Below are 26,476 nucleotides of genomic sequence, written 5' to 3'. Positions count from 1 at the left end.
AGCTCCAAAGCTGGAGCAGGAGCTCTGCGGAACAGACTGGTGCCTGCTGGGGCTGGAAGCCAAACAGCAGGAATAGTTACCATCTGGGAATACGAATGGTTATCCATGACCAACTGGCAGATGGCAGAGAGATGTTTCTGGCCACTGCATTGTCAACAGTAAGATATGAGCAAATAAGACCAAGCATAAAAAGCCCCATTAGATGGTTTTACCACTTCCATTATAGGGAACTATTGTTAAAGACTGAGTTTAGAGCTCTAACAGGCCTTTTGTTACTCATCTTGAAATACGTTATTTACAGTACTTACTTTTTCTTACTTATTATAAAAGTAACACCTGTGTATTTTGAAAAGTCACTGGCTTATTGCTGATAAATCCTAATGCATAATGTATCCACCTCAGCTATCTGTGTGGAGTTAGTACACAGAGCATGCAGACCGACACCGGCATGAGGACTCACAGCAGCACAAGACAGGGGTTTTCTTACAGCGCTGACAATCCAGTATAACTCTAGTCCAACACTCCACAGCCTAATACTGATTTAAAGGCTTAGTAGTCTCTTAGGAAAGAGAACTTAAGTGCAATCAGAAAATATTCACTGCCTATTTTGTCTTTTCATCTATCAGATACAAATAACATTGCTTACGGTAGATAGATACTACAGAAGAAAAACTTCCTTAACTCTTTCTGAGGCTATAAAGGCAGTAGTCTTTTTCTTTTTGATACAGAAAGTCACATACATTACATTTCTATATCTTGGGTTTGAAATTGGAAATGTTAGATATCAATACATATTTTGAAGTTATGACAATATTAAGTGTATGAAATTTGACTCAGAATTGCTGTGACTGTTATCATGCACAAGGTGGTGTTTTGTTTTTTTTTTTTTCTCCACATCCAGCACAGCAATACAATAGCTTTCTCTATGCGTCACTGCTGTGCAGGCTGTAGTCTCCAGGAAGAAAAAAGCAAATAGGCAGATAGGGGAAGCAGTGTTTCCATCTTTCTTCTAAATTCATTTGTGATGTACCTAACAAGAACAAAAATTAGTCATCTAGTGGAAATTATTTCTGACTGTTGAAGACTTCAAGATGCTTTTATACAAGTGATTTTTGATGTCAATACTGAATTACACATTTTAATCATATAATCATCTACCACTTCTTGGCTTAGCACAGTAATATTCATACAGCACTATAACAGTTATATATCTTATATTACAAGGTTATTCTTATTCACAGGTATTAAATGATTTTGTCCTGAATGACAGGCAGTTTGCAACTGATCTGGGAAGTGAACCTTCATCACCTGAAGACCACTACTTCAAAGCTTCTGCTTTATTCTTCAGGGAGGGGTTCACAGCAAGTAAACAACATACTACCTACATTGCTCCTCTAAGAGTAATTTCTCTGTGATATGCTTAAAACAAACACCTGAAAGATGTCAAGTGTTGCCTTTTAAATCAGGATATCACCCCTGAGCTGTTCTCGGATGATTCTTCCCTGCACGTCTTCTGTCCCCTGTTTCTCTCCAGTATTAGACCACTAGCAAAACTCACCTCCAGAAAACTGACAGCCTGTTGAGCATCTGTGTAATGTGAATTGCAGCAGTCATTCTGATAAATTGCTTTTTGTGTGCCCCAGAATTGAATTTAAATAGAAAGATTGGGATCACAGAAGGAAAGACTTTGTCAGTCTCTAATTTAACACCTAGTTTACACGTGAATGCAGTATGGAGCACATTGCAAGGTATCTCCTAATGGCTAGAAGCTCCTAAAAATCCAAACCCAGTACATCAGCTAATTCCAATTTTCCCTGAAAGGTTATGACAAATTTGTACTCCCAATTTAATTACAATGATAAGAATTTATATTTCTACATTCCAGGGTGTGACATTTCAGTTTTTGCTACAGTTACTGCCAAGCACTCTCACTGGATGCCGAGCCCCTTGATAATTCCCTTCATATTACAACCATGTTTGTACTTTGGCTCTCCCTTATCTCTGAGCATAAGCAAACTGGTGTTCTTCATGGCAAGTACAGCAAGCTCTCATCAAAAACAGAAAAGTCCAAAACTTTGTTCTTGCTCTTCTTACAGGAATGAACACAGTTCAAATCACTCTGCTGAAATTCACTTGAAGTACCATGCCCACCTGCTGGCTCCTTCACTACTTAGAATTTCTTTCCTTAAGTCATTCCGAAATGGGAACATAAACATATTGTATTTTTCTCTGAGCCAATATAAATTAATGATTTTACGTTTTTGTGCAGAATGAGCAATTGTTGCTTTAGGCACACGCACAGAGAGTGCAGAATAATCAACAAGTTAACCGCAAACTAGTTAACAGGCTCAAGCTAATGTGACTAACAGCTTTCTCAGCTGTCACCTACACTGCATGCAAAGCGGGGAGAATTAATTGATCTAGCTGGTTTCTGAACTGGTGGCAATCTGGAGGCTCACTTAAATAACTCCAGTAAATGAAGTATTTGCTGCCAGCTGCTGGCACAAGGGATGCTGTGGATTTGTGCGTGTCTAACCACTCAGATCGAAGAGAACCAATACGAACTCCTGCGGCCAAGTTTCGAATGGCCTGGGACAGTCTCTTCTGTTCATTTATTTATTGCAAAACAGGGAGGAGCCATCTATGCTTGGGTCAGCTCCTCCACAAACAAAAGAAATAAATGAACTTGTGATCTAAACACAACGGTTCATTAATTCTTAAAGTACACAGATACAGAGTTCAGGGAATTTTTCTTCAGAATGCGAGAAATAGTATGCCCTGACAGTTTCTCATTTACAGAGACAGTTAACAAAAAGCAGATGTAGCTCATAATACAGTGACTGCAATACATGCCATAATTCATCTGGCATTCCAAACAATAAACACAATGTCAGCAAGAGACTTGCTTTAAAGATTTAAATCAATCATGTATTGATTGCCTTAGCAACACATTACAGAAAATATTTACCATTTACATACTTGCATTAAGATAAGCAATAGTTAAGAAACTGCAATGGGTAGCCTGTAGGTTAATTAGGAAGCTTAGCAGTGAGTACTTAAGGTGAATACCTGGAATACTAAAATATTGGCTGCACAAATTAAATCGAATATTAAAATCACAAAGATTCTTTTCCCCGATATATTCATAAGCCAGACATCATAAATGCAGAAAACAGCTGAACTTTTCCAGCTTTGTATCTCAGCCTGAGGAGAGCAACCACTCACAAAAGAGACACTGGATATTTTGTGTGCATGCAAGCATTTCAGGTTGCTAATATGCAAATATTGTCGATCTTGGCAAATTAGAGAAAAACTAGACTAGAAGACAGTGCGGTACAGGAGATTTGGGCCTTCAGGTAGAGAATCTGTCTGCTTAGAAAAAGGGTGGCAGTGGTGTTTCATCTGAGGTGCTGAGAAACTCAGCAGTCATGTTTGTTTCAAGTTCTATATTCACAGTTTAAAGTAAAAAAAATTTCCTGTTTAGTTTTCCACGAATTGTTTCCGCTGTAGCAAAAAAAAAAAAATTACAGCTCCCTTCCAGTATCTCATACAAATCCATCATGTCCCATCAATTTAAACCAGGAAAACAGAGCCACAGCTGTGGACAAACAGCATAAGACAGCTGAAAATTGTCCCCACAGTTCAGTTGTCTATTTGTGGGAGGAGACAAATTTTCTATTAAATGTAGAAAAGTCAAAGTCAAATTCTAGCTCACAAGTATAGTAAAAAAAGTAAAAATTGTTAAGTCAATCAATAATAAATTTATGTAGTATTCAAAAAGTTGCTTTCAACTGATTTTGCTCTGACAAATTTCAACCAGAATTAAATAATGAATTTTTGCAAATACTTGTTTTTGTTTACCGCTACTACCAGGCACAACAGTCACTTCAAAAGTTACCTGCAAACACACGACTTACAAAAAAAAGACGCTGCTTGAGAGAAACTCAGAAATATGACCTAGCACTCCCCATACGCCACCACGCCAGTTTAACTCCTGAATATCAATGCTGGGCATAGGATTATGTCAATACTTTGATTAGCGGCTACGGTCTTACATACCTCACTGTCTAGATGAACTTCAGCCTGCCCATGACAACAAAAAAAACAAAAGAAGAGAAAAGCTGTACGATTAGGGTGATTCAGAACAACTCTTCAATGGCACAAATACAAACCCTCCATCTCCCACAAATCCCAATTTACTCATCCAACCCTGTAGAGCCCCACTGTCCTTTGGAGAGGCGAAGTAGGTTTAAAAAGCAAACTCTGCCCTCTCACAGCCATTCCAGAGCCTGGCCCTTTCAGCTCGGTGCGAAAACGAGAGCTGCTTGCCCTGCAGCTTCCTTCTCCTCTGCTTCAGCGGGTGGTGAAGCGTGGGCACGCAGAGCTGTCGTATGGCTCTTTAGCACCACTCACTCTGATCTACTCCAAACACTTCCTCGGTACCCGACCAGCTTTCCTCCACCTAGTAAGGCAGTGAAAGGCCAGGGCAGGCACAGAGGAGCTGCTGCACAGAACACCCCTGGTTGAAAAGACACAAGTCTGGGTCCCCTGCCATACACTAGCAAAACTGGCTGGGACAGCACAATATTCACCACTTGGCTTTAAATATCTGGGCACTGCTAAGGGCAGAATACTGGTTGTGAAATAATACAACTACCCATAGTTGGGATTGTGGCAGGAAAAGTGACAGGAACTAAAAAAAAGCCAAGCATTCTGCAGTCTCACCGATGAGGAATGCCCCCCTCCCTGGCACCAACTCTCTGCCTGGCTCTGTGCTCACCTCTTTTCCCTGCCAGCAGACAAGAAGAGAACAGCAAAGGACACCGCTTGCAGATACAGATTTAGGAACCTAAATTTAGGCACTCAAATATAAGTTACCAGGCATTCATTTTCAGCTGCTGCTGAAGTCAGTGATGACTGCAGTTGAAGTTTTATTTACCAAAACAGCAAAAGAGGAAGAAGCAAAATATTTACTTTTAATCCTGTCCGAAGTAGACACTGATAACAATCATCTTTTTCCTATTCCCACATAGCCTTCATTGGTTTTTTTCATGATATATAACTACATTTGTTTAAACATCTTCCTAATTCTTGTTGTCAAAGCCTCTCCTTTGCTTCCCCCTGGACTTTCTCCAAATTGTCCCAACTCTTAAGACCAGCGCTGGTAACAGGTATGTTTTCAGAGGTGAAACCTCAGCAGTACTATGTTGCACAAAACAAATTTCTTTTATTTACAAACAATGAGCCAGAATATACATCCCAGTTTGCTTTATTCTGGGATACCACATCACACTCCAGCGTCTGTTTAATCCGTGCACCTGATCTTTCCTCTTCAAGCAGCCTGTGTTAAGTTACCACTACTGAACTGTTACTAATTTTGCATCATTTCTCCAATCTGAGCATGAATTATGTTCTTTGTCAACTTGATGCCAGCTGCAAATTTTACAAATACATACTATCCCATTGATTAATTGTTAAAGAAAACACTGCCCAGTATGGGGCAGTACATCAGAATGTCTAGCAGAAGGAAAGATGCTATCTTTCAGGCATTTCAAGGATGGGAAGTCACCAGACCTCCTTAGGTTTCAGGCACATTTCCTGCAAGCAGAAAACAACAAACACAGCACCCAAACAGCCATTTTCAGTGTTTTTTTTTTTTCCCCCTCCCCAAAAGTGTACGCTCTTTCTGAAAGTTTGGATTTCTTTGAAGCGACCAAATGTGTATCTATAAGCAAGCCAATTCATGTTTGCTGTTCTCCTCATGACAGTACCCACAGGCAGGAAAGCTGAAGTGAGCTTAAGTTCTCACTGCACTCCATTACAACAGAAACAGGAGATGAGAAATATACAGAGGAATGTATTTTGCACATGTATAGCTTAGTATAACTCCATAAATTTATTGCTAAAAATCTTGGTGGGAACTGTTTGGCATTGCAATATTTTAAGCAAGTTCTACAAGACAGCTTGCATTTTCCTGCAGCCCAGTATTTTCTCAGCTTACTTTCTTGGCTATTAGTCTCCTCCAGCGTTGTGAAACCAAGCAGTTTACATTATTTGACATTGCACTGGACACAAATCTAATAAGCTGGATGACAGTTGCACTCAAATTTAATCCTTGTTATTGCCATCGTGCTTTACTTGCGTATATTCTGATTCTGTTCTGTGACTTTTAGGAGAAAGTGCCAATATCCTCAACTCCCAGGGACTAGTTAACTTTTTGCATTCCCAGTATTTTAAATCATACATATGTTTTGATGCAAGACGAGACATCTGTTAAATGTTTAACAAATTGAAATTGCAGTCATCTAAATTGCATCTTTATGGAAGTAGCACAAAGATATTAGAGATGAGAATAGCAACACACTAGTTATTTAATCTCTAGTCTAGGACAGTAACGAACTTCTGCACAAACACAGTGGTGTTTACCAGCTTTTCCCCAGGCCAGTCATCAAGGAGAAACTTCAGAATTGTGTCTGATCTTCTTTCCAAGGCTATGATATGCACTGAAACTCTGTGTCAGACACCTATGAACTCTGCACTGTAACCCTCCTCTCCACTTTCCAGTATATACATTTCTGCCCAGTCCTTCCCCCGCATCTTCCTTTTTCCACCTCCCATCTGTTTTTCCATTATCTGTATATCATCTTTGTCATTTACTCTATTATTCTGCTCTTTCAAAAGCCTCATCTCCCTAAGACCCACTCTAGCCTCATGTTTCCCGGCAGTCATTTGCTGAATCCCATCTACCTCTGGAGATATTCAAGACCCGCCTGGACAAGGTCCTGTGCAGCCTGCTGTAGGTGACCCTGCTTCGGCAGGGGGGTTGGACTAGATGACCCACAGAGGTCCCTTCCAATCCCGAACATTCTGTGATTCTTTCCAACTGTCCAGTCTCTTCATCAGTCTCCTTTCCTCTCCGTGTCTCTTGCTTCCCCCATTCTACTTCATTCCCAATTTTTTTTCCTTTCCCACAGCTTTCCTCCCATGAACAAGAGACCATTTGCCTTTCCCTTTCACAGGAGTTACCACAGGGAGTATATGTTGCTACCAGTCCCCAGTGACTAGCCTTGGCTGATTAACATCACCACACAGTATCAGTCTCACCAAACCACACCAATGGCAGCTTCATTTGCTGCCACAGAGCCAAAACTACAGGCTACCAGAGTTCTTGACAAGCATTCACCATAAAATAACAATTATTTTGTAACTGCTAAAAATCGGGACACACACACACACAAAAAAAATATATCACAAGAACACTATTCATGCCCTGGATTTTGTTTTCTTTAGATCTGACTTGCTTTACAGGAAATGTTAGTCTTGCCAAATAATCAAGGAATAAAATGACTAGCACAGTTTATACAAAGTTGAGTTTGTACAGATGAAAAGCTTAAACTTCTGAAAACCACATTATAGTTATTTTTCAGATATTCCCTCCTACTGCTACTCCAGAAAAACCATATGATTCAAATTATAGTTTCCAGAGGAAGTCATTAAAGAGACTTTCTATCAATGATGGTTTTGTATGTTTGCACTTGGTCTTTGGCACAGACTCTATCTATATTTAGAATGCATAGTATAAAGAATGTTTGAAATCAAAGCAATTTAAAAAAAAGCAGAATTTCATTTATAACACAAAAGAGACTTGCAGAGACAGGATGATACTCATTTACACTGTAATTCTAGACAGTTTATAGGAGTTGCAAAGATTTGAAGAGGGGAATGAAGTAGCCAGCCCCACCTGCAAGTGCTGCTGTCAGCAGGAAAGCCTGGAGCATCAGGTGAGGCACTGGCTTTCTTTGGGGAAGATTAGTCTTTGGATGGAAGTTACAAAAACACAGTGTTTAGAAACTGGAATGACTATAAAAATTTTTTTATCAGCTACAGAACATCAGACATTAGCTATTATTCCTTCAGAGTATAAAAGTGTAGTGTTCCCCCCAGTAATACTGGTGGGTGTATGATTTTTTTTTTTTTTTTTTTTTTTTTAAAATCTGTCACTAGATCTTTGGGTGGATTTCTGCTACGTGTGCTAGTTTCTCCATGCTCTTGAAAGCTGTTTTGGGGTGCTGGTCTCCTCCACTCAAGTCATTTTTGTTCCAAGTGAAAACAAAAGTTTGCATCATCAGTTTACTAACTTAGCACATCATTACCATTCACTGACCCATGCTTAATGCATACCTGATGTGTTTAAATTAGCATCTTCAACTATGCTTGCCATAAAGTTTTTCATATTAGCGTCAAACACTTACATACAATAAAGCATTAGATTGGCACAAAGAACCTCTCAACATCCATGAAACCTTCCGAACCACTATGATTTAAACACACAGAAGAAGGAGTGAGTTATATTTAAGAAAAGATGAAACATAACACTTCCCCTTTCTTAATGCTTTTTGAACCAAACCCAGGAAAAAAAGCACACACTTAAAAACAAACAACAAAAACATACTATGGGCATCAACCGACATTTGACACCAGGAGTTTATCTTCTCTTATGAAAAACCCTAAAGAGTATGAATAATTCCTTCTTGAAAAAAGTATTAATGAGTGGTAGCAGTTAACAAGCAGATACCACACAACATTAGAAGCAGATTACTGCCAGCTCCCCGAGAGCTGCATTCTAAAGCCTGACAGGCTAAAATACGTAACTGATTGATAGGAAAAACCAGATCATCATTTTCTCTGTTCTGATGATTATCACTGATGATGCAGGCTACTAATGCATTTTTGTACTTTTGTATCTTTTGAGAATACCCGTTTGATTTAGATCAGAGCAAGATCAAGTCAGATAAACCAACTTTAAGCAATTCAGAGGACACAAGCTACAGTCTAGCATAATTAGAGAAAGGCATAAAGTAACTGAGCGAATACTTCTCCATCTTTTAAAGAACTTCCAAAATCAAGGTATTCTGCATTTCAGATTATGCAACTGTTCAGTTTTATTTCACCTAAGTTGCATGATTTAAATAAGCTACATAAAATGCCCCACTGATCAAGTTAATCCATTTTTACCTATGGAGAAATACAAAATAGCATTAGTTTTTCTATAGAAACCTCAAGCACAAAAATAAGTTTAATGCCATTCTAAGGAGCAGAAAAAAAATTGCTATTCCCCAGATCACGTACCACATCTGACTGAAATTTTATTTTATGAAGCAACTGCAGATATAAAAAAAAGATCACTTATTCCCCCTCAAATCTCCTTAGCATTTCAAGAAACATTACAGAACATCCTCCATCGCCAGACACGACTACCTTCAATATGCAGAAACATACTGTTGTAATATTCATGTGCTTCTAAGATACAAGTGTAATTTAAAAAACCCTCTACTTACACACACAGTCATCAGCTAGACAATTGCATAACAGGATGAATCTTTTTTCTTGTTTCTAGTGAGGTCAAATAAAAGCTGCAAAGGAATTTTGCTCCACTCAGAGAACTGACACTGAATACCCGAACCAATGGTTCTGTTGTCACGGGCACCAACAAGGAAAAGGCATTTAAACTCCAAGACCTTTTAAGAAAAAACTTTACTGAACTGGTATAAAGTCAGACCTACAACTTTGTACCTTGGGAACCAAAACTGAATAGCTTTAAGAAAAATTCTGCTGACGAGCGCCCACGCCTCTATAAACCAGTGGCCTTGAATGCCCTCTCCATCAGCAGGTCTGACACCAGGGCATGCCAGGCTGAAGGGCTGAGCTGCCTAGCAGGTAGCTATGGAGACAGAGGGACAGACCTTAAGCATGAAGTAAGGCAAGAGATAAGACCACAAAACTGTGCGGTTTAGCAGCTGTGAAAACAGCTCTGCCTCTCCTGATTTCACTTCTAGCAGAAGTAGTTACTAGTCTTCCCTTTAGGAGTACTTGGAAATCGCACAATCGAGCACAGCTTCACCGTTATTTGCAAAATACAGAATAAGGTTGTCCTAGGGCTATGCTGATCAAAAACAATTGCCCTGACTGCTGTTGTATGAAGCTGTCTCAAACTGATGCACTAGGATCCTGTTACGTGTGGAGTAACTTCAACAGCTCATCGTCTAGCTCCTTTTTGCTGAGCTACGTGTATCCAGGCAGAGTGCTCCTCTCCTGAGGGAACATGTTCCTATGGCACAGTCATCAAATCACCACCTCCTCCCTGATCGGTTATTGACAGGGGACTATTTCCCTTGCCCTGTAAAGGCAGTGACCCACACGAACAAGGGAAGGTGCCCAACAGCACTGCGAGAGTCTAAACCAATCCTTGGATAGAGAGCAGTGACAGAGCTGCTGGCAGAGTTCCAGCTAGTATACCGTGTGTTATTTTCTTTGTAAGCAGCAGCATGACATTGGGCAATTTGAACCCATATTTCCATTCATCTGCACTGAAACCAACGCTGAGACAACAGAAATTAAAACTTCGTCATGACCCAATACAAAAGTGACCTTTGTTTTTAAGCACTTAAGCATCTAAGCACTTCAGAGGCTTAGGTGCTCTCTTTCCTGCATCACTTTACAACCCTAGTTAAAGGTGATAGAACAGGCTGTGGTTCAGAAGTGGACATCATTCCATATGTTTTCAGTTCCTACCAGAGTTAGGGTACAGCCTTGCAGGACAGTTGGCACAATTTTCAGAAGCTTCTTAGTGGATTAGAAGCTAGTTTATCAAGAAGCTCCATATACCACTGCAGGTCTCCAAGAGCATGATTAGTTTCTTCTTTCCCTCCCCTTTTCTAAAGTGAAGTTTAAGGCTCTAAGCCAATTAAGCAGCTATTCATAGCACTAAATTTCAGGTAGGAAAATCAGTTGATTATATCCCATGTTTACCCTCTTCCACTCTATTTGTTGTGGGTTTTTTGTGCTAACAGCACAAGCTACAATTATTGTAACTACAAATAGTATACAAAGATGAAACTAGGTAAAGAACAAAAAGTTGACCAAAACAATGAAAAATTACCGTTACAGTACTTATTTCGTTAACAAGTCTAAAGTATCCGGTAGTCTTGTGATGCTGTGTGACCTTCTCAGGTGAGGCTGGCTTAGCATTTAAGACTACCACGCCAAAAAAAACTCAATGCATTACTGCATTTACAGAAACACAAACTATAAACTCCTTTTACAATAATTTACAGTAAGGAGCATTTTTCTTAAGCTTAAAGACTGACAAATTAGCTACACAGATAGGTACTGGAAAGCATACAAGCAATTCCAGCACGTTAAGCTTTGTTTCCCATTACTCGCCACACCATTTTCACACAGTTTCAGAGGTTATAGATGGTTATAAATGAAGAGACTGTCATTTCAGAAGTGAATGACATCATAGGAGGACTTCTAGAACTTACACACATGAAGACTTTTAACAAACAGTTCACATGGTCATATTCTTTAGAAAAGTAGCAGGATTCACTTTTATAGTCAAATATTTAAGACCAAATCAAGTGTAATTAAGAAATCTAGCCTTTGTAAGAAAGTGTTTTCATGGAACTTAAACCATCTCTGAAATATACAACCTTTAATTCCTTTTGAAGGTGAAAAAACCTCCAAAAAAGTACCCCCACACACTGATGCAGTAGCTCAAGTTTATACGCAGATGAAAACTCCCCTTCCTCCTGTCCTTAAATTTAATTCTCAATTTGCCAAGCAAAGTGTATACAATACATACCAATTGATTTGAAACATCCCTCTGTTCAGGCTGAGGTCATAAACTGTCTAAATCTATATAAAGAAGTCTGGGAATATTCTTAACCTCAGTGCCCATACTCACAGAAGAGAGTTGCTTATTTTCCTCCACTATATACATAAATACATGCACACCTTCACACATACACTTATTTTAACTTTCCAGACTATACTGATCTTCTCCATGAAGAATTCATTAGTTCAAATATAAGAAAGCTGATATCATACTCCCTCACTACATTGTACAACAGCAAAGAGGTTCATGTACAACCAGGCTAGCCTGACATGATTGACTCCTTAGTTTAACAGAGTACCAAAATAGGTTAGATATTTCCATCTGGTCATTTTTTGAAACACCAGTTTTTTACATGTAGATGAATTATTAAAACCAACAAAACAAGTAATTCCTCCTTACCCTTCACTTCTAGGGACACTTTTAGAAATGGGCTTATGATATTGTACCGAATGTAACCATTGTTGAAAGCAATCCACAAGCACGGAATTTATAATAAAAGAGGTCTTGCTGTTCAAATCAATAGGTTTTCATAGCCCTGTACGAGGTTTTGGATTGTGGGGAGGTTGTGGGGTTTGTTTGCTCTTTCGTTCATTAGTTGGTTTTTGGTTTCTTGGGGCAGTTGTTTTCTTTCAATCCAAAAAGAGCGAATCAAACAAGAAACACTACCTCCATGCCCACAATCAAAATGAGAAGGTAAAGATCTCCAAGCTCAACAGGGGTAATTCATACATGCTGTGTTGCCAACAACTGTAATTTTTCCACAATAGGGCTAGTTCCAAATTACTTTTCAACAAAATCAAAATAAAATTTAAAGCAGGTATAATATACATGCATTGTGAAAAAGGAAAAAAGAAACACAGCTCTTCAGATTAGAATAACGAAGTCATTTAAGGTAAACAGAGAACTAAGATGATGTGTTATGGCTGCAACTATATTAAGTAGGGATAACATGTACATGTAACACCTGAGAAAGGAACACACTGAAGACTTTAAAAATAAAACAATCCTAACAATCATTGTTCTATACGCATACACACACACATATACAGCATAGTATTTTATATTTGAATTACAAGGTCTTCAGTCTTGCAGATGACAAACTGCTGGAAACAGTCTACAGGTTTCAACTAGAAGTTATATAAGACAAAGCAGTAAATAGCCTAAACTATTGGCCAATTTTTAGTTAGTTACTTTTACGCTTGTTTGACTAAACTCAGACTTGGACAGTTTCTTGGGGAAAATTTCAGATTATATAACTGCACTTTGCAAACATGCCAGCCTCTGAAGCGCACCAAGTCACTTAGTATTTTGAAAAAGATTAAATATGCAACTTAAAGTTCAGTAGCATATACTGACATCCGTTTGGTATTCCAGCAATCCCAGCGGTAATTGAAAGCAGAGAAATCTACTCATTTCTCTAAACTTTGCATTTATTACAAAATGACATCAATGCAATGAGACAATCTCCTGAAATGAAGGCCAAAACGTCTTTGTGCCACACAGACTCCTTCACAGTACTCGAAGTTTCTCACCTGCTGCCTCATTAGGTTCGTTGCTTTGCTTCGAGGTGTTTTGGTTTGGGGGGGGGGTTGGGGGTTGTGGCTTTTGGTGGGTTTTTTTGAGGGGAGGGAGAACCCAGAGGCCTCCAGACGTACTAAAAGAGGTTATGATGCTGTTTAAAGCTCACACAATTTTCACAGAATGATGCTACACAGGGTTATTAATTCTTCCATTTTCACTGACATTTCATCATAAAATACTATGTTTGAACATGACCATTGACAATGTCTCACTTGCATCCATTAACACATTGGAACAAACAATTTGAGTTGTTATCCATAGGTTTTTTTGCCATGTGTTTCTCTGAAATTTCTACTTGGGAAAGGCAGTCTCTCCTTGTACAACTGTGGGATTCGGCTTAGTTCCAATATGGAAATCAATACTGCATAACAGCCAGAGATGCATTTATGTTTTGACAAATGATGTAATCTCTCCATGGTACACATGTGTAAATTATTAAGTGTTTGCACATAGGACACAAATCTGGCAAGTATGATGCTGAACTGCTCTTATGTTAACCACTGTTCCACGTATGATATTTTACTGCTAGGGATTTTGCATCAAAAGCAGTTTTCACTCTTTTTAAAGATGTTGAGAAAATAGCAATACTTAATTTTCTCAATTTAAAGACAAAAAGAAATCCGACTGGAGTTTCATCAGAAAACCTACTTGAAAAGAGCAAATAACCCAGCACTGTACTTGCACACATTCATAAGGCTGCACAGCCTGACACCACAGCTTCTCTCTTCTCTCCCTCCCTTCCTCCCCTCAAAACGTAAACTCCACCTTTTATTACAATATTGGGAAACAACTGAAAGCTGACATAAGGTCTGAAGCAACAAACAGACATTGCAGTTTAGCTTACTCCTGATATCTAAGGCAGCAACTTGCATGCAAGTTTGGCCTTAAGTTCACCATGCAGTGACATTTCTCTTCACATAAAGTAAGTCTTTAGCTTTTATTATATGGCCTCCTGGAACATGCAAAGGTCTTCCCTTGTGTCTAAACAACACTGCAATAAATGAGAGCAATATTTTACTAGTTTGCTTGAAGTCTCACAGTACTATATGCCTCAAATATAGGATTAAAGTTGAAACTTTATTTTGCATATTGTCTGAGCAGCTTAAGATGCAAAGAAGGAAATACTGGACGCTGCTTACAAGACAGCTTGCAAAAGGCAAAGTTTAAGGAAAAAGTGTGAAACCAAGTTGTCAGGCAATGAATGCCAGCAGTGCCCATTTCCAGTTATTGCTGTCTTCCTTCTGCTGCCTTCAGTGCCACTGTGTTTCCTCCCCTCCTGCCATTCCCCTTAGATACGAATTTGATATGCTATGTATTTTACTTGCCTTTGAGATGTGATAAGAAATAATAGCATGTAGTAAATGGTTTGATACTAGAAACTAGTTTAAATTTAAAAAGTTACTGAAGCTTGATTTTTAGAAAAGAAGATGAAAGAAGCAGTAAAAAGAAAAATCAGATGAGGGAAAAAACTACACAAACAGAACACGGACTAGATTTATTGTTTTCCTAACCAACTTCAAATGCACTGGTAATAAGAGGGGAAAAACAGAAAAACGCAAAGAAAAAGCAAAAAAACAAAGCCCAAACAAACCCCAAAACCAGAAACAGCAAATGAAAGAACAGGTGAAATGAAGTAAGAGCACCTCAAGAAAGAAAAGAAAGAAACAAGTGGGTAACTTCAACATATGACACAGATGAAGAAGAGCTGGAGATTGTAATCTGGAGAAAACAGAAGAGGAATGGAAATATGGGAAGAACAGGAAGAAAGAACAGCAGAAATTTAGTAAAAGCAGCCCTTCTTCAAAGTGAACAGTGAAAGAGACCCCAGATTTATCCCTGCTCTGTAAGCTCAATTTACTTTGCATTTTTCCTTACCACTTCCTTCAACTGCCCAAAATTTTCCCTGCTCCAACTCTCTGAACGAATTCCTGCCCAGAGCCACCAAGTTTCCAGGAGCTGAAATGATTCTTACGCTGGTTGTTACCCAAATGCTATTTCGAGACTTTCTGCATTCTGAGCACACACATCCCCGTAAATTCTTTACAGCTGTTGAAGTACAAAGGCATGCTCCTGTAAAAAGGGGATGGGGAAATTAAAAGAAGGAAAGAAAAAGAATGAGGAATACAGGTGAAATCTAAACTCATATATACCCATTTCCTAAAAAGCACCTTAAATTGCCATCAAGAAGCACTGGTGCTGAATAATACGGTGTTCACCCGCTCCCAATGCATTAAGCATTACAGATTCATACAACGATATGGTGAAGCAGACTGAGGACACAGTTTGGGTTAAAACAGCCAGGGTTAAAACAGTTAGCAAATGCACATAAAAAAAACAACTCTCTCCCATGGTAAAAATCATCCAAGGTTTGTTTTAAGCCAGACTGATCCCCTGCATCATGATATAAGCACCAGCGACAGCGTAGCAGAAAGGGCTGGGACAACAACAACACGAAAGGACAGGACACTATTTGGGGATAGGATAGAGTAAAAAACATTAGCTTATGCCTGCTTTGAAAGTGTCTGTGGAACTACAGCATCTGACTATATATATATGTGTGTATATATATATACACACACACACACACGCCCTGAACTCTTTGGCACCCATGCAAAGCAGAGCAGACCATGCCAGTGCCGACTGCTTCATTACTTCAGCCATTACAGAAGTCCTTTAAATGGTTTCTCTTCCCTCTCCAAAGCCTTAGCGTTATGGGATCTCTTTGTCAGCCTGAATGAATGGCTTGCTTAAAGATGCTACTGGAAGATTTATATCTGTTCATGTGTTTTCTAAACATGTATTTCAAAATACTTTAACCCTTATCACCCCTCATCACTAGAGCAAGACTGCAGCATCTGGTGCTTATTAAAGCCAGGAAATTCCTGGTTTGGTCTTTATGAAAGCGTTGAGAGTTGATAATTGATTTTTGAATTCTAGCCTTCGCAAAGAGGTATTTTAGCAATTTCACAGTAAACAAGAAGTTTTACTTAGCAAATTGTTAAAGTTCTGCATAATGCTGAATCCTGGCATCAGCATTTTGCAATTCAGTTTTCAGAAAATATTTATCAACTTTGAGTTAATGAATCACCATTATGATACTCAATATACAGTATTTTGCAATCATCAATTTAAAAGCTGTAATCAGCATAACACAGAAAAAGAATTTAGCAGCTTGCAGGTCATCTACTCTTAGTACTTTATTTTCACATTATTTTTTTTCCATAAGATCAGAAAAAGATTCTGGTTCTTGTACAGAACTTAATATTAAAACCTTGCTGTACATTCTCATGTACAACTTGTCTGCAAATCTCAATACCTATATGTTGTAATTAGAAGAAAAATATGTACTCTGTCCTTATTGATTTGGTATTAATAATCTCGAATTAAAAACTCACAAAAGCAGTAAGAAGGGCACTACATTAAGCCCAAAATGTTTCATGATAGACTAACAATGCAAGAGAAACAACAGCACAGCTAGAGATGTCTTCCTAGTGACTGTTTTTCCCCTCACATTTTGGGAAGAAAGCTGTGAATCACCAAAGGCCACAACACACATCCAAAGAATGTGATGCTGCCAAAATTGCAGGCAAGCTATACTGCAAAATTACGTGAAAAAATTGTATCACTTGATTACGATAGGGTACAGTGTAGGGCTGGGGTGGCAGACTGTCCATCTGTGACTGCTTCCCCCTCAGTGAACGACTGCTTATCAGGCACTCAGTTCCCAGCCAGGGAGACAGGGAACGATAGCGTGTTCTGAGTTCAAAACCCCAGAGAGACAGCCAGTTATTTGTTGCAGACTCTCCTCTCAATCACAACATGTCATTACGTGAACCTAGACTACGTTAAACACTTAGAATATTTTCCCTATATAAACAGCTGCTGTAGCTGCAAATGGAAAGTTACAGAATTGCAAACAATTGATATCAAGTGGAAACAGAATACATAAACTATTTCACAAGAAATGAAACCTCTAGGCTAAGGGGTTCTTCGTACACATACTGTAATTTACTGCCTTAGGTGTACGTATACACACAACTTTCCAGAGCAAAGCTGGCCAAAGACTAAAAGTCTTAACTCTAGAGCTACCATGCAGTCTGCAGGCATTTGAAACACTTTTTCCTTAATAGTACAGCATATTTCTAAGACACCTAGTTTGCAGCCCATCACTACCTGAGGTGTCTTCTGGCATAAAGACTTTCCAGGGTAATAATTCCCACTGCAGATGCACTCAGTATGCCCAGCTGTATTATGCTTTCCCTCCCCTCAATTTTTAGTTTTATTATCAGCTTATAACTTTTAGATGCGTTATTTCCTCTAGTATTCAAATTCATTCCATACATTGCTAGAGCTTCGCTACAAATCTAACATTACCTTCTCTTTGAGGTCACTAACACAGCGGTTAAACTAATCAACATATAAAGCTGCATCTCTAAGTACCAATCCAGAATCCCAGCCACCCACCTCTCTTACTCCTCTCTTCACGGCCTTTCATCCATGCTTTTCATCTACAGAACCAGGCTCATTTAAATTTGAAAGAAAACAAGTGCAGGTACTGTTTTACTACTACTTTTCTGCCCTCAAAAGCCTCAGATTCCTGAGGAGCTTTAGCTGTGTATCAATTCATAGCACCTGAGGCAGAAAGTACACAGAATACCACAGGTAGAGCACAGGTTTGCACAGAGACCCTGTCACTGCATTTTTTTTCCAATCTGAATTCCTTACCCATTTTTCCCCTCTCAAGAGGGATTCTTTTTCCATGCAAGTGGGGAAAAAGAAAAAAGTCAATTTGTACTTCAATACCATATGGGAAAGTACCTCAGAGACTGAATCTCACTTTACACCATAAAAATGTTATTAATCCTGCACCTTCCTAAAGAGATTATTTTTCTTCCCATGAGACCTTCTTCGTAAACAAAGACTAGCCCACATCTCCACATATACATTCTAAGTAGAACACACAGAGAAAATATTTGAACTCCACTTTCTTGGGTTTTGATATCTATCAGCCTGAACAGAAACATGTGCAATGTTAAAAATCACTCCCAATTTCATTTTTCCTCCAGAAGAGGAATTCAGTATTACTTTCATTCAGTCACAGCTACGATTCTTTAAGAAAAGAATGAGAAGGCTTATTTCAAAAAGAGATGTTCCAGATTGTATACTTGGTTCACATTAATAGGCTGTGCTTCCACAAGAAGCATAATTTAAAACACATCATACTGGCCATTCCTAAGAAACAGCTCTACTTAGGTTTCTCAAAGAAACCAAAAAAGCATGCAGACTGCCTCTGTCAGGGACACAGTGAGTATGCATTGTTCTAACCGCGCTTGACCAACACTTATCTTTCTACTTTATAAAAACAAACAAAAAACTCCACAGAACACCCACTAATCTACAATGCTGCCACAAAGACTAACTGGCTTTGGCTGCTGTAAAATAAAGAAATATTCAGATTAGAGGTAGAATTGTACAGAAGAAAGCACACACACTAAAGACAGCAAGTACAACAGTATTGATAAAGTACTTGCAGAAGTGCAAGCTACTGAAAATGGGTTTGTACGTCATACCTATCTAAAGATGAGAACTTCAACATGAAATTCTTATAAAAACAGCAGACTGAAATAAAAATATTTCAGGTGTACACTATTGAGATGGTGACTCTAAAGACAGAATTGTTTATTCTGTGGTTTTATTACTCTAAAAACTAATTCCACCCCACATAAAGAACAAAACAAAATACCTTTTTTCGATTTTGCTCCAATCTTCAACTTTGATGGCCAAGCAATCTGTGTATTTGTTTCTTCCATAATCTGTTAAAAACAAAGCATTTATGAAAAATTCAGTTTTTACTGTTCTCCTACAAAGACAAAAGATCATTTTTGGAAAAGATGATGTTTACCATTTCTACATCTGTTGACCATCATTATTTCTAAATAGCACAAGTCATTAACTAATTTTCTGGTTTTCTTGAGAAGAGTTTTTGTCTGGTGATAGGTGGAGCTCAGTTCTGCCAATTCAACAGAAAACAAAGATAAAAGAAAGACGCTTAACAGTTTCCATGAAGTTCACATGACCACTACTAGCTACAGCACGCACTAGGTTCATCTCAGTGGGAATTTCAAAGCTTTACACTCCAATTAAAATATTTCTTTAGTTATCTTAAAATGCCTTCTAAGTAAAGCCTATCAAATTTAAATCAAGTCGTTTTGACTGTCCATAATTCAAGATACGTCTGTTTGCCTTCACAGGTTTGGTATTTTTGTTTGCCTCACTTTTATGCAAAAGCAACTTTTCCTTGTAAGCCTATCCAGAGTTCAAAATGCACACACTCACAATTCCACTTTGAAATCTGTAGTGTCATTTGGCTCCATGCAGACTCATTCTGCTGCCGCCTTTGTTTTGCTGAATAAGTCCACTAGCCATAGCTTTATTATACTGAAATTTAATACTGGCACAGAGTTACGGTGCATCACTAACACATTTGGAACAGAAGGAACTGAATGACACCAAAGACTTCGTATATAAGAACTGAAATTCAGTTCTAAGAAATGCTGGGCCTGACTATTGGAACTAAAGAACTTCTTTTATATTGAGATCTCATCAATAAGTATGATGAGATCATACCTCCCATCACACTTGAGAGATGAGAGTATCTGATCATCATGAGTAAGAAGAGAGTAACTCATCATTATGAGGACCTTAAGAAATGAGAAAGATGTGCCCATGACAAGATGATTGTAGGATCCCAAGAAAATCCATCTGTTAAACAAATATCATGTTAGGCTGCATCAGACAAGGCTTTTTATTTTTAATAGAGTTGTTGATCATAGAAGGTTCTGATGAATTTTCACCTGGAACAAGTTGTCCAGTTCTGCTCACACATGGACAAGATTTTGTACAGTAACAAGTAAAACGGTCCTCATTGCTTTGAAAATTTCAGTAGCTTATAAAAGAGATTAAGAGCCATCAGTTTGCTCAGCTTGACTAATGTTAATTAGAAGGGATCCCAGAATCACAGAACAAGTTTGGAAGAAAGGGACCTCCGGAAGTCATTGAAGTCCAACCTCATGCTCAGAGCAGTGCCAACTACAAAGTTAGGTCAGGTTGCTGTCAGCGCCTTGCCCATCAAGCTCTCATTACCTCCAAGGCTGGAGATTCTACAGTCTCTTCGCATACTTATTCCAGTGTGTGGCCACTTTCACTAAGAAAATAATTTCTCACATCTGTTTGACTTAAATTAGGTATAAGGAAGAAGTTCTTTACTGTGAGGGTGGTGAGGCATTGGAACAGGTTGCCCAGAGAAGCTGTGGCTGCCCCCTCCCTGGAAGTGTTTGTTCAAGGCCAGGTTGGACGGAGCTCTGAGCAACCTGGTCTCGTGGAAGATGTCCCTGTCCATGGCAGGGGGGTTGGAACTGGGTGATTCTTTAAAGGTTCATTCCAACCCAAACAATTCTATGACTTTTCCTTTGCTCAACTTTTGGCCGTTGTTACCTGTGCACTTTCAGGAGAAGCCTGACTGGGTATACCTTCTAACCACCCATAGGGTAGCTGAAGACTGTTATTAGATCCCTCTTTCACCTTACCTCCTCCATGCTGAGCAAACCCTGCTCTCAGCTTCCCTTTGTACATCAGCTGTTTCAGGCCCTTGACCAACCCAGTGATTGTCCACTTGAGTCACTCCCGCTTGTCAGGATGTCTCCTGGGCTGAGGGGGACGTAACTGGAAAAGGTAATCCATACGCAGCCTCACAGTAGCTGAGCGGGCAGGAATAACCACTTCCCTGGATCTGCTGGCTCATACTATTTTAGTTAGTGAGTCTATGCAAAAATACTTTTGCCAAAAAGGGAGGTAATAAGTACTAAGAAGATTATTTAATACATAAAATGGTAGCAAGTAAGCAAATGCTCACTGTAAACTTAGGCTGTAAACTAGTAAAAACCTAAATCAGAAGCACTGAAAGAATACTTGATTGCTCCATGTAGGAAAGAGGCAGGAAAAGAAAGAGACAGCTTTTCAGATGGCAACTCTCAAAGTCTGGTTCTTCCTGTATAAAGAATATTTGTTTTATTTCCACAGAAGGACTAAAACAAAAAATTGTGTACTTTTGATTGGTGACACAAATGAGAATTACAATACACAAAAAGCAGACACTATTCAAAAAAGTCAGCTCACCAAAACTGGTGGGGGCAGGGGGAATCAAGCAAACCAGTACATTTTAGTACTTCTAGTCACCTACAACAAGCATAAGCAATAATAAAAAAAATCAAATTCCAAAATAATTAACAAGGCCACTTGCAAGAAGAGAATGAATGCATTAAGAAAACAGCTACAATATCAAATTTTCCATAATAGTATAATTCAGAACTAAGGCAGACTTCTCTAACAATTCTTAATTCTTATCTTCTGCATCCAAATCCCTAGGACACCACAACTTCCAGATTAGTACACCATATGGAAAAACTGAAAGTGTCAGCCAGACTTCATTATATGATATTTTTGGTTTCAGCAACTATTGGATAATAAGTTACAGCTGAAATAAGACATTTCCAGGAGGGTGAAATTCTATCAGCAACATACACATACTTTTCACAATATTCCAATCCAGATGTGAAAAAAAACTATTTCAAAGAATTCACTTGTGTCTGATAGAGGGCTTTGGGCCAAGATTGTTCTTCATTGTGCAACAGGCAATGAAGCACGCAGAAAATAGGAAAGCATTATCTAAAAGGAGAAGGGAGCTGCTAAAACAAAGAACGGTGGAGTACTGAGTTAAAGAAGATCCAGCATAAAGGGAATCACAAGAGAGAAGACAGAACAGGAGTGAATGAATGTCATTCCAGACAAGTGGTGCATCCCATCAGTCCTTTACCCTTTCAATGAAGTTTGGAGACACTTGTTTTAAAGAAATTAAATCCTCCCCATTTTTCTCATGCTAAACCAAAACAAAACGAAAGCCCACAACTGCACAGATGCACACATTCTGGGGATATACGAGAAAGATGCATATGAGATCTTCAAAGGAAAAGAAGTCCAACTGCCAGCCACTGAGATTTGGCTACCTAATATCCTTAAGCTCGTTGGAGAACACAGTGCCAAAAATTACCACATTAGACCAAAAAGAAGACTCAGTTTCGTCGCTACAAAGACAGTTTATCTCCTGTCTTAGGCAGTTAGGCAAAAAAAAAAAAGGTCTGGATGCATTTAAGTTAAGTGCATTTATTGAAGTATAAAAATGCTCAGAGTATGTGCTAGCTTTCAACTCCAAGCAGTAAACTTTTATCATAAATTCCAAGCTGATTGCAATAATCATCTTTTCCACAATTTTGAAAACCACGTATTATACTGGAAAAAATAAAATAGTTTTTGCTGCAGCACTTATTTTTGCACCAGGGAAAACAGTTTATCTTGCCTGTAAAACAATTTGAGGATTTTAACTGACTAAGAAAGTTTGCAACAGAAAGTAATTTCTGTTTTTTTCTGAGAAATCAGGGCTTTCATAGGAACCCTTAAGATGAGTTTAAACTATATCACTTGCTTTTTTAACTATTGTATTTACTTTATTATTTATGTACTGTATTTACAGAAATAGCAGGAGTGTCAAAGCCGTAGAAAACAAGAAACTGAGTTTTGACTATAGCTGTTAAACTTGAAGGTAAACACAATGTTGAAAACTGTGCGACCACAAAACTCTGCATAGCACAGATCACTGCTGCATCAGCTTTTAGTTCTGTTTTACCCTTTTAACCCAGGCAACTTTGAGTGCCAAGACTTTATTTCTTTTCCTGAAACAAATTTGGAATCATTCCACAAATCACTCAACTGCACGTTGCAATGGAATAATTTTATTAGTGAAAACTCAGTGTTATGCCACATACCCCGAAAGCAGCCGTACTACTCTCAAATGGACAAAACAGAAACTGGAACTCGCTGTACAAGCCATGTAGATATATTAATGTATTTTAATTGTTACTGTAATTAATTACAAAATATTTAGAGGAAATTCAGCCTAGGGATGACTGAATCAGAGTTCATGACCATCTAGACTGCAGAACAGCACCTCTGCTTAGGCTTCCCTTCTTTTCACATAAAATAATTGATAGAGTTTATACCAGTCAGTACTCCTCTCGCCTTGAAGGACCAACTGACCGAAAGAAGGAGCAAGCACATTTTGCAGTAAGATTTAATTGCATAATAAACAATCTCATGCTGCTACTTCTCAAAATGCAGGAAACCCTAAGAAACAATTTATCTACATCTTCCCTTCCTCCCATTTCCCCGAGAGAAATTGTGGTGTTTATGTAGCCCAAATATGTAAGCTGTTCTCAGTGGAGAACATACAGAAGATGACACAAGACACTGGAATATACCAACAAAACAAATAAGACTCTGCCCTGACCCTGAAAAAACTGGCTCTAGTTGCAAATCACTGGGCCTTCATGAAAAAACCCTCTAGCTGTAAGGCAGCTGGAGGAAAAGCTTTTGGCTTCCTTGTATTCCAGCTGGAAAAATTTATAGTTTAAGCGCTTTGGAGAGTTCTTACATTAAGACAGTAAGATGTTATTTTTCCTTACGTTGTAATTTTTGTTTAGCTGATTTTGGATGGAAGCTGGAATGTCCTAAATGCAAAAAAACAACCAACCAAAACTCCACAAAAGCCCAAGAGCATTTCAGAATTCAAAGGAAGTATTTTACAGGCAGTAGATGAAAGAACCACCTATCAAACAGACCTTTCTTCATTTAAAACAAGCACATTGACTGGCAGTAGTATTCGTTATAGTTAGTGTTATTAGGAAATTATCATTCCTGATCTTCCCACCTTTGGGATTCATGAATCTTGACCATTTCTGCGTGAGTTCTTTTCCATGGTGTAAAAAAAGAAAAAAAAAAAACACACAAAAAAAAGAAAAAAGAAAAAAGAGAGAGAAACCTGCATCTGCCAGCGGGTTTCTGCAGTTGGTTTTCTCAGCTTGAGCTCAACAAGCTCATTCCAACCAAAATGACAAAAGTAACTCCGAAAACTGAAAGCATAACTGCCAAAAGCAGCCACATTATTTCATCAATGGAAAAACCCTCTCCTTCAGTGTGAGGAATTAAATTCCTCAGTTTAGCCTTGCTCAGTACAACAGAAGATATACACACAGCTTTAAGATGTAAAGTACTTACACAATGAATAAGCAGAGATGTTAAAAACCTTATCTTAATGTATATTTAAGATTTTTTAATACACAATACTAAGCTTTGTAGATACCCTGAATTTTTCATTTTTCAACCCTAGAAAGCAATGAAATTGTATGTCCACTGGTATTTCTATTTATCTGTCCATGTCATGTTTTGAACAGCTGAGGTTGTGTTCAAAGAGTTTTCCTAGGTTTTCCTCTACGCAGGTTAAAACTTAACAAAACCACCTAGGTTTAGGTCAACAACGTCAACAGCACTAGACATTTAAACAGGTGAAGTACTGCAACAGTACCTTATTTTCAACTGTCAAACAATGCAAACCCTCAGAGCGCACCTAACCTCTTTGCTACTTGGATTATTTTAGGGACTATGCTCCATTTCTTGTAAGCAGATTGCAAATCCTGTCCGAGCACCTGGTGACAAATGCTCAAAGCTGAATATCCTGCATAAAGTATTTTAGCTCAAAACAAACCCACAACACTTCAACAAAACCCAGAATACATTGTAAACAAGGATCTAAAATTTCAGTAAGTGGAAATAATGACAGCAACTAACCTCCATTTTAATTTGGCACCAAGAAATAAGTTTCAAAAATCCTTTCCCTCACAAGGGGAACCTCTAGCATCATTCTCAAGGCCGGAGGCAAAGCTACCTCTTACAAGAGTTCATGGTAAAAATGGTGGGAGCAGACCGGTTCGGTAAATCATACAAAAGAAAATTAAGCTCAATAACTACAGGTAATCATATCCATGAAAAGAAAAGTCATTATTGTCTCTGAGGCAGAAAAAAAACACAGAGGTGGATGAGAAGCAGGGCAGGGAACCAAGCAGTGATTCTTCTAACATAACCCTTCTAAAAATGATCCAAGTTCCCTCTAGGGTATTGAGGGCAGGTCCTTCTCCTTCCACAGGTTAAGCAACAAAGCAAAAAAGGACAGTACAGGGAAAAATAATTATATCCTTCCAGATCTACATTTTTACTCAGAAACTGGCTCTACATGCAGGCTAAAAAATTTACCACAAAGCACACAATCAAGACAGGGCCCAAATTATATTCTGAAGTATCTCTAGAGTCTTCACATCATTCTCAACCCTGCATTTGTACATCTCACAGAGAGAACATTTCTTAGTATACAATCACTTTCCAGAAAGGCAAAAAGTTATGATCAAATAAGATGCAATTTTTCCAAGCAGTATGAAGTTTAAAAATGAAAAAAAGTCTGATGCAATGCTAATGTAACGAGTCAAGAGAAAAAACAAATGGGGAAAGAAGTGGAAACTAATGTGAAACAGAAAAACAACAACACACACACTGAAGGATGATACAAAATATAGACAGCTGAGCTGCGTCAGTAGTCCTCTCCTCCTCCAGAAAAATAAATTGCAAGGATTAAGTTGTCCATCAAGTAGATACTGAGGAAGGACTCGAAATGCAGGACAGACTCTGTTCACGTATATTCCACGAGCACACCTTGGAGCAGCAGATCTAAGTGCAGCTCTAGAGAATTATTATTGCCAACATGACCACCTGGATCTTCTGATCTGATCGCATCTGCAAGTTCAAGACAGCCCCTCATCTCCATTTTAACAAAGCATCAATAAATATCCCTTTCTCCACTGACATAAGAACTTATAAAGCACTTGGAGCCAGAAGCAACCCCCAACACATATTACCAAGAAACAAGTGCTTCCCAGTGTAAATGTGTACAGTTAAAAAATTGCTGCAGAGGAGAAAATCCCATGTGTGGGGGTAGAACGAGGACAGGGAAGGATAGAGAGGATTACAAAAAGTATTTACATAAAGGTCACAATAATACAAATTCTTAAGTAGATGTTTGGTAACCTTCTTTTGAAGTTGAATCTCCATTAGGTTAAAGAAAACACAGCAATTCTTTATGTTACTATAGATTGGTAAGTTTATGGAAGATAACTCGTACTGAAGAAATATTTCATTCACAGCTGCTGAAGATGACCAATTGTTTTGTTACATCACTGTATCCATCCCCAGTTTTAATGGGACAGTTTTCTGAGAACCATT

General features: G+C 38.5%; 1 protein-coding gene across 6 annotated transcripts in view; it reads right to left on the bottom strand.

Moving 5' to 3' along the window:
* BICC1 (BicC family RNA binding protein 1) overlaps positions 1-26,476 on the bottom strand; it is a 109,325-nt gene that overhangs the window by 35,707 nt on the left and 47,142 nt on the right. For 2 of the 6 annotated variants that reach the window (XM_075423045.1, XM_075423046.1), the window contains exon 3: positions 19,002-19,071. In XM_075423045.1, the coding sequence (XP_075279160.1) occupies positions 19,002-19,071 (70 nt within the window). Of the gene's footprint in view, positions 1-4,059; positions 4,336-19,001; positions 19,072-19,160; positions 19,246-26,476 lie in introns of those variants that run through there. The other 4 variants (XM_075423047.1, XM_075423050.1, XM_075423049.1 and 1 more) reach the window with 4 other exon arrangements.

This window comes from Opisthocomus hoazin, chromosome 6 (assembly GCF_030867145.1).
Source record: "Opisthocomus hoazin isolate bOpiHoa1 chromosome 6, bOpiHoa1.hap1, whole genome shotgun sequence".
NCBI classification, from domain to species: domain Eukaryota; kingdom Metazoa; phylum Chordata; class Aves; order Opisthocomiformes; family Opisthocomidae; genus Opisthocomus; species Opisthocomus hoazin.
This window is presented reverse-complemented; position numbering and strand designations above follow the sequence as displayed.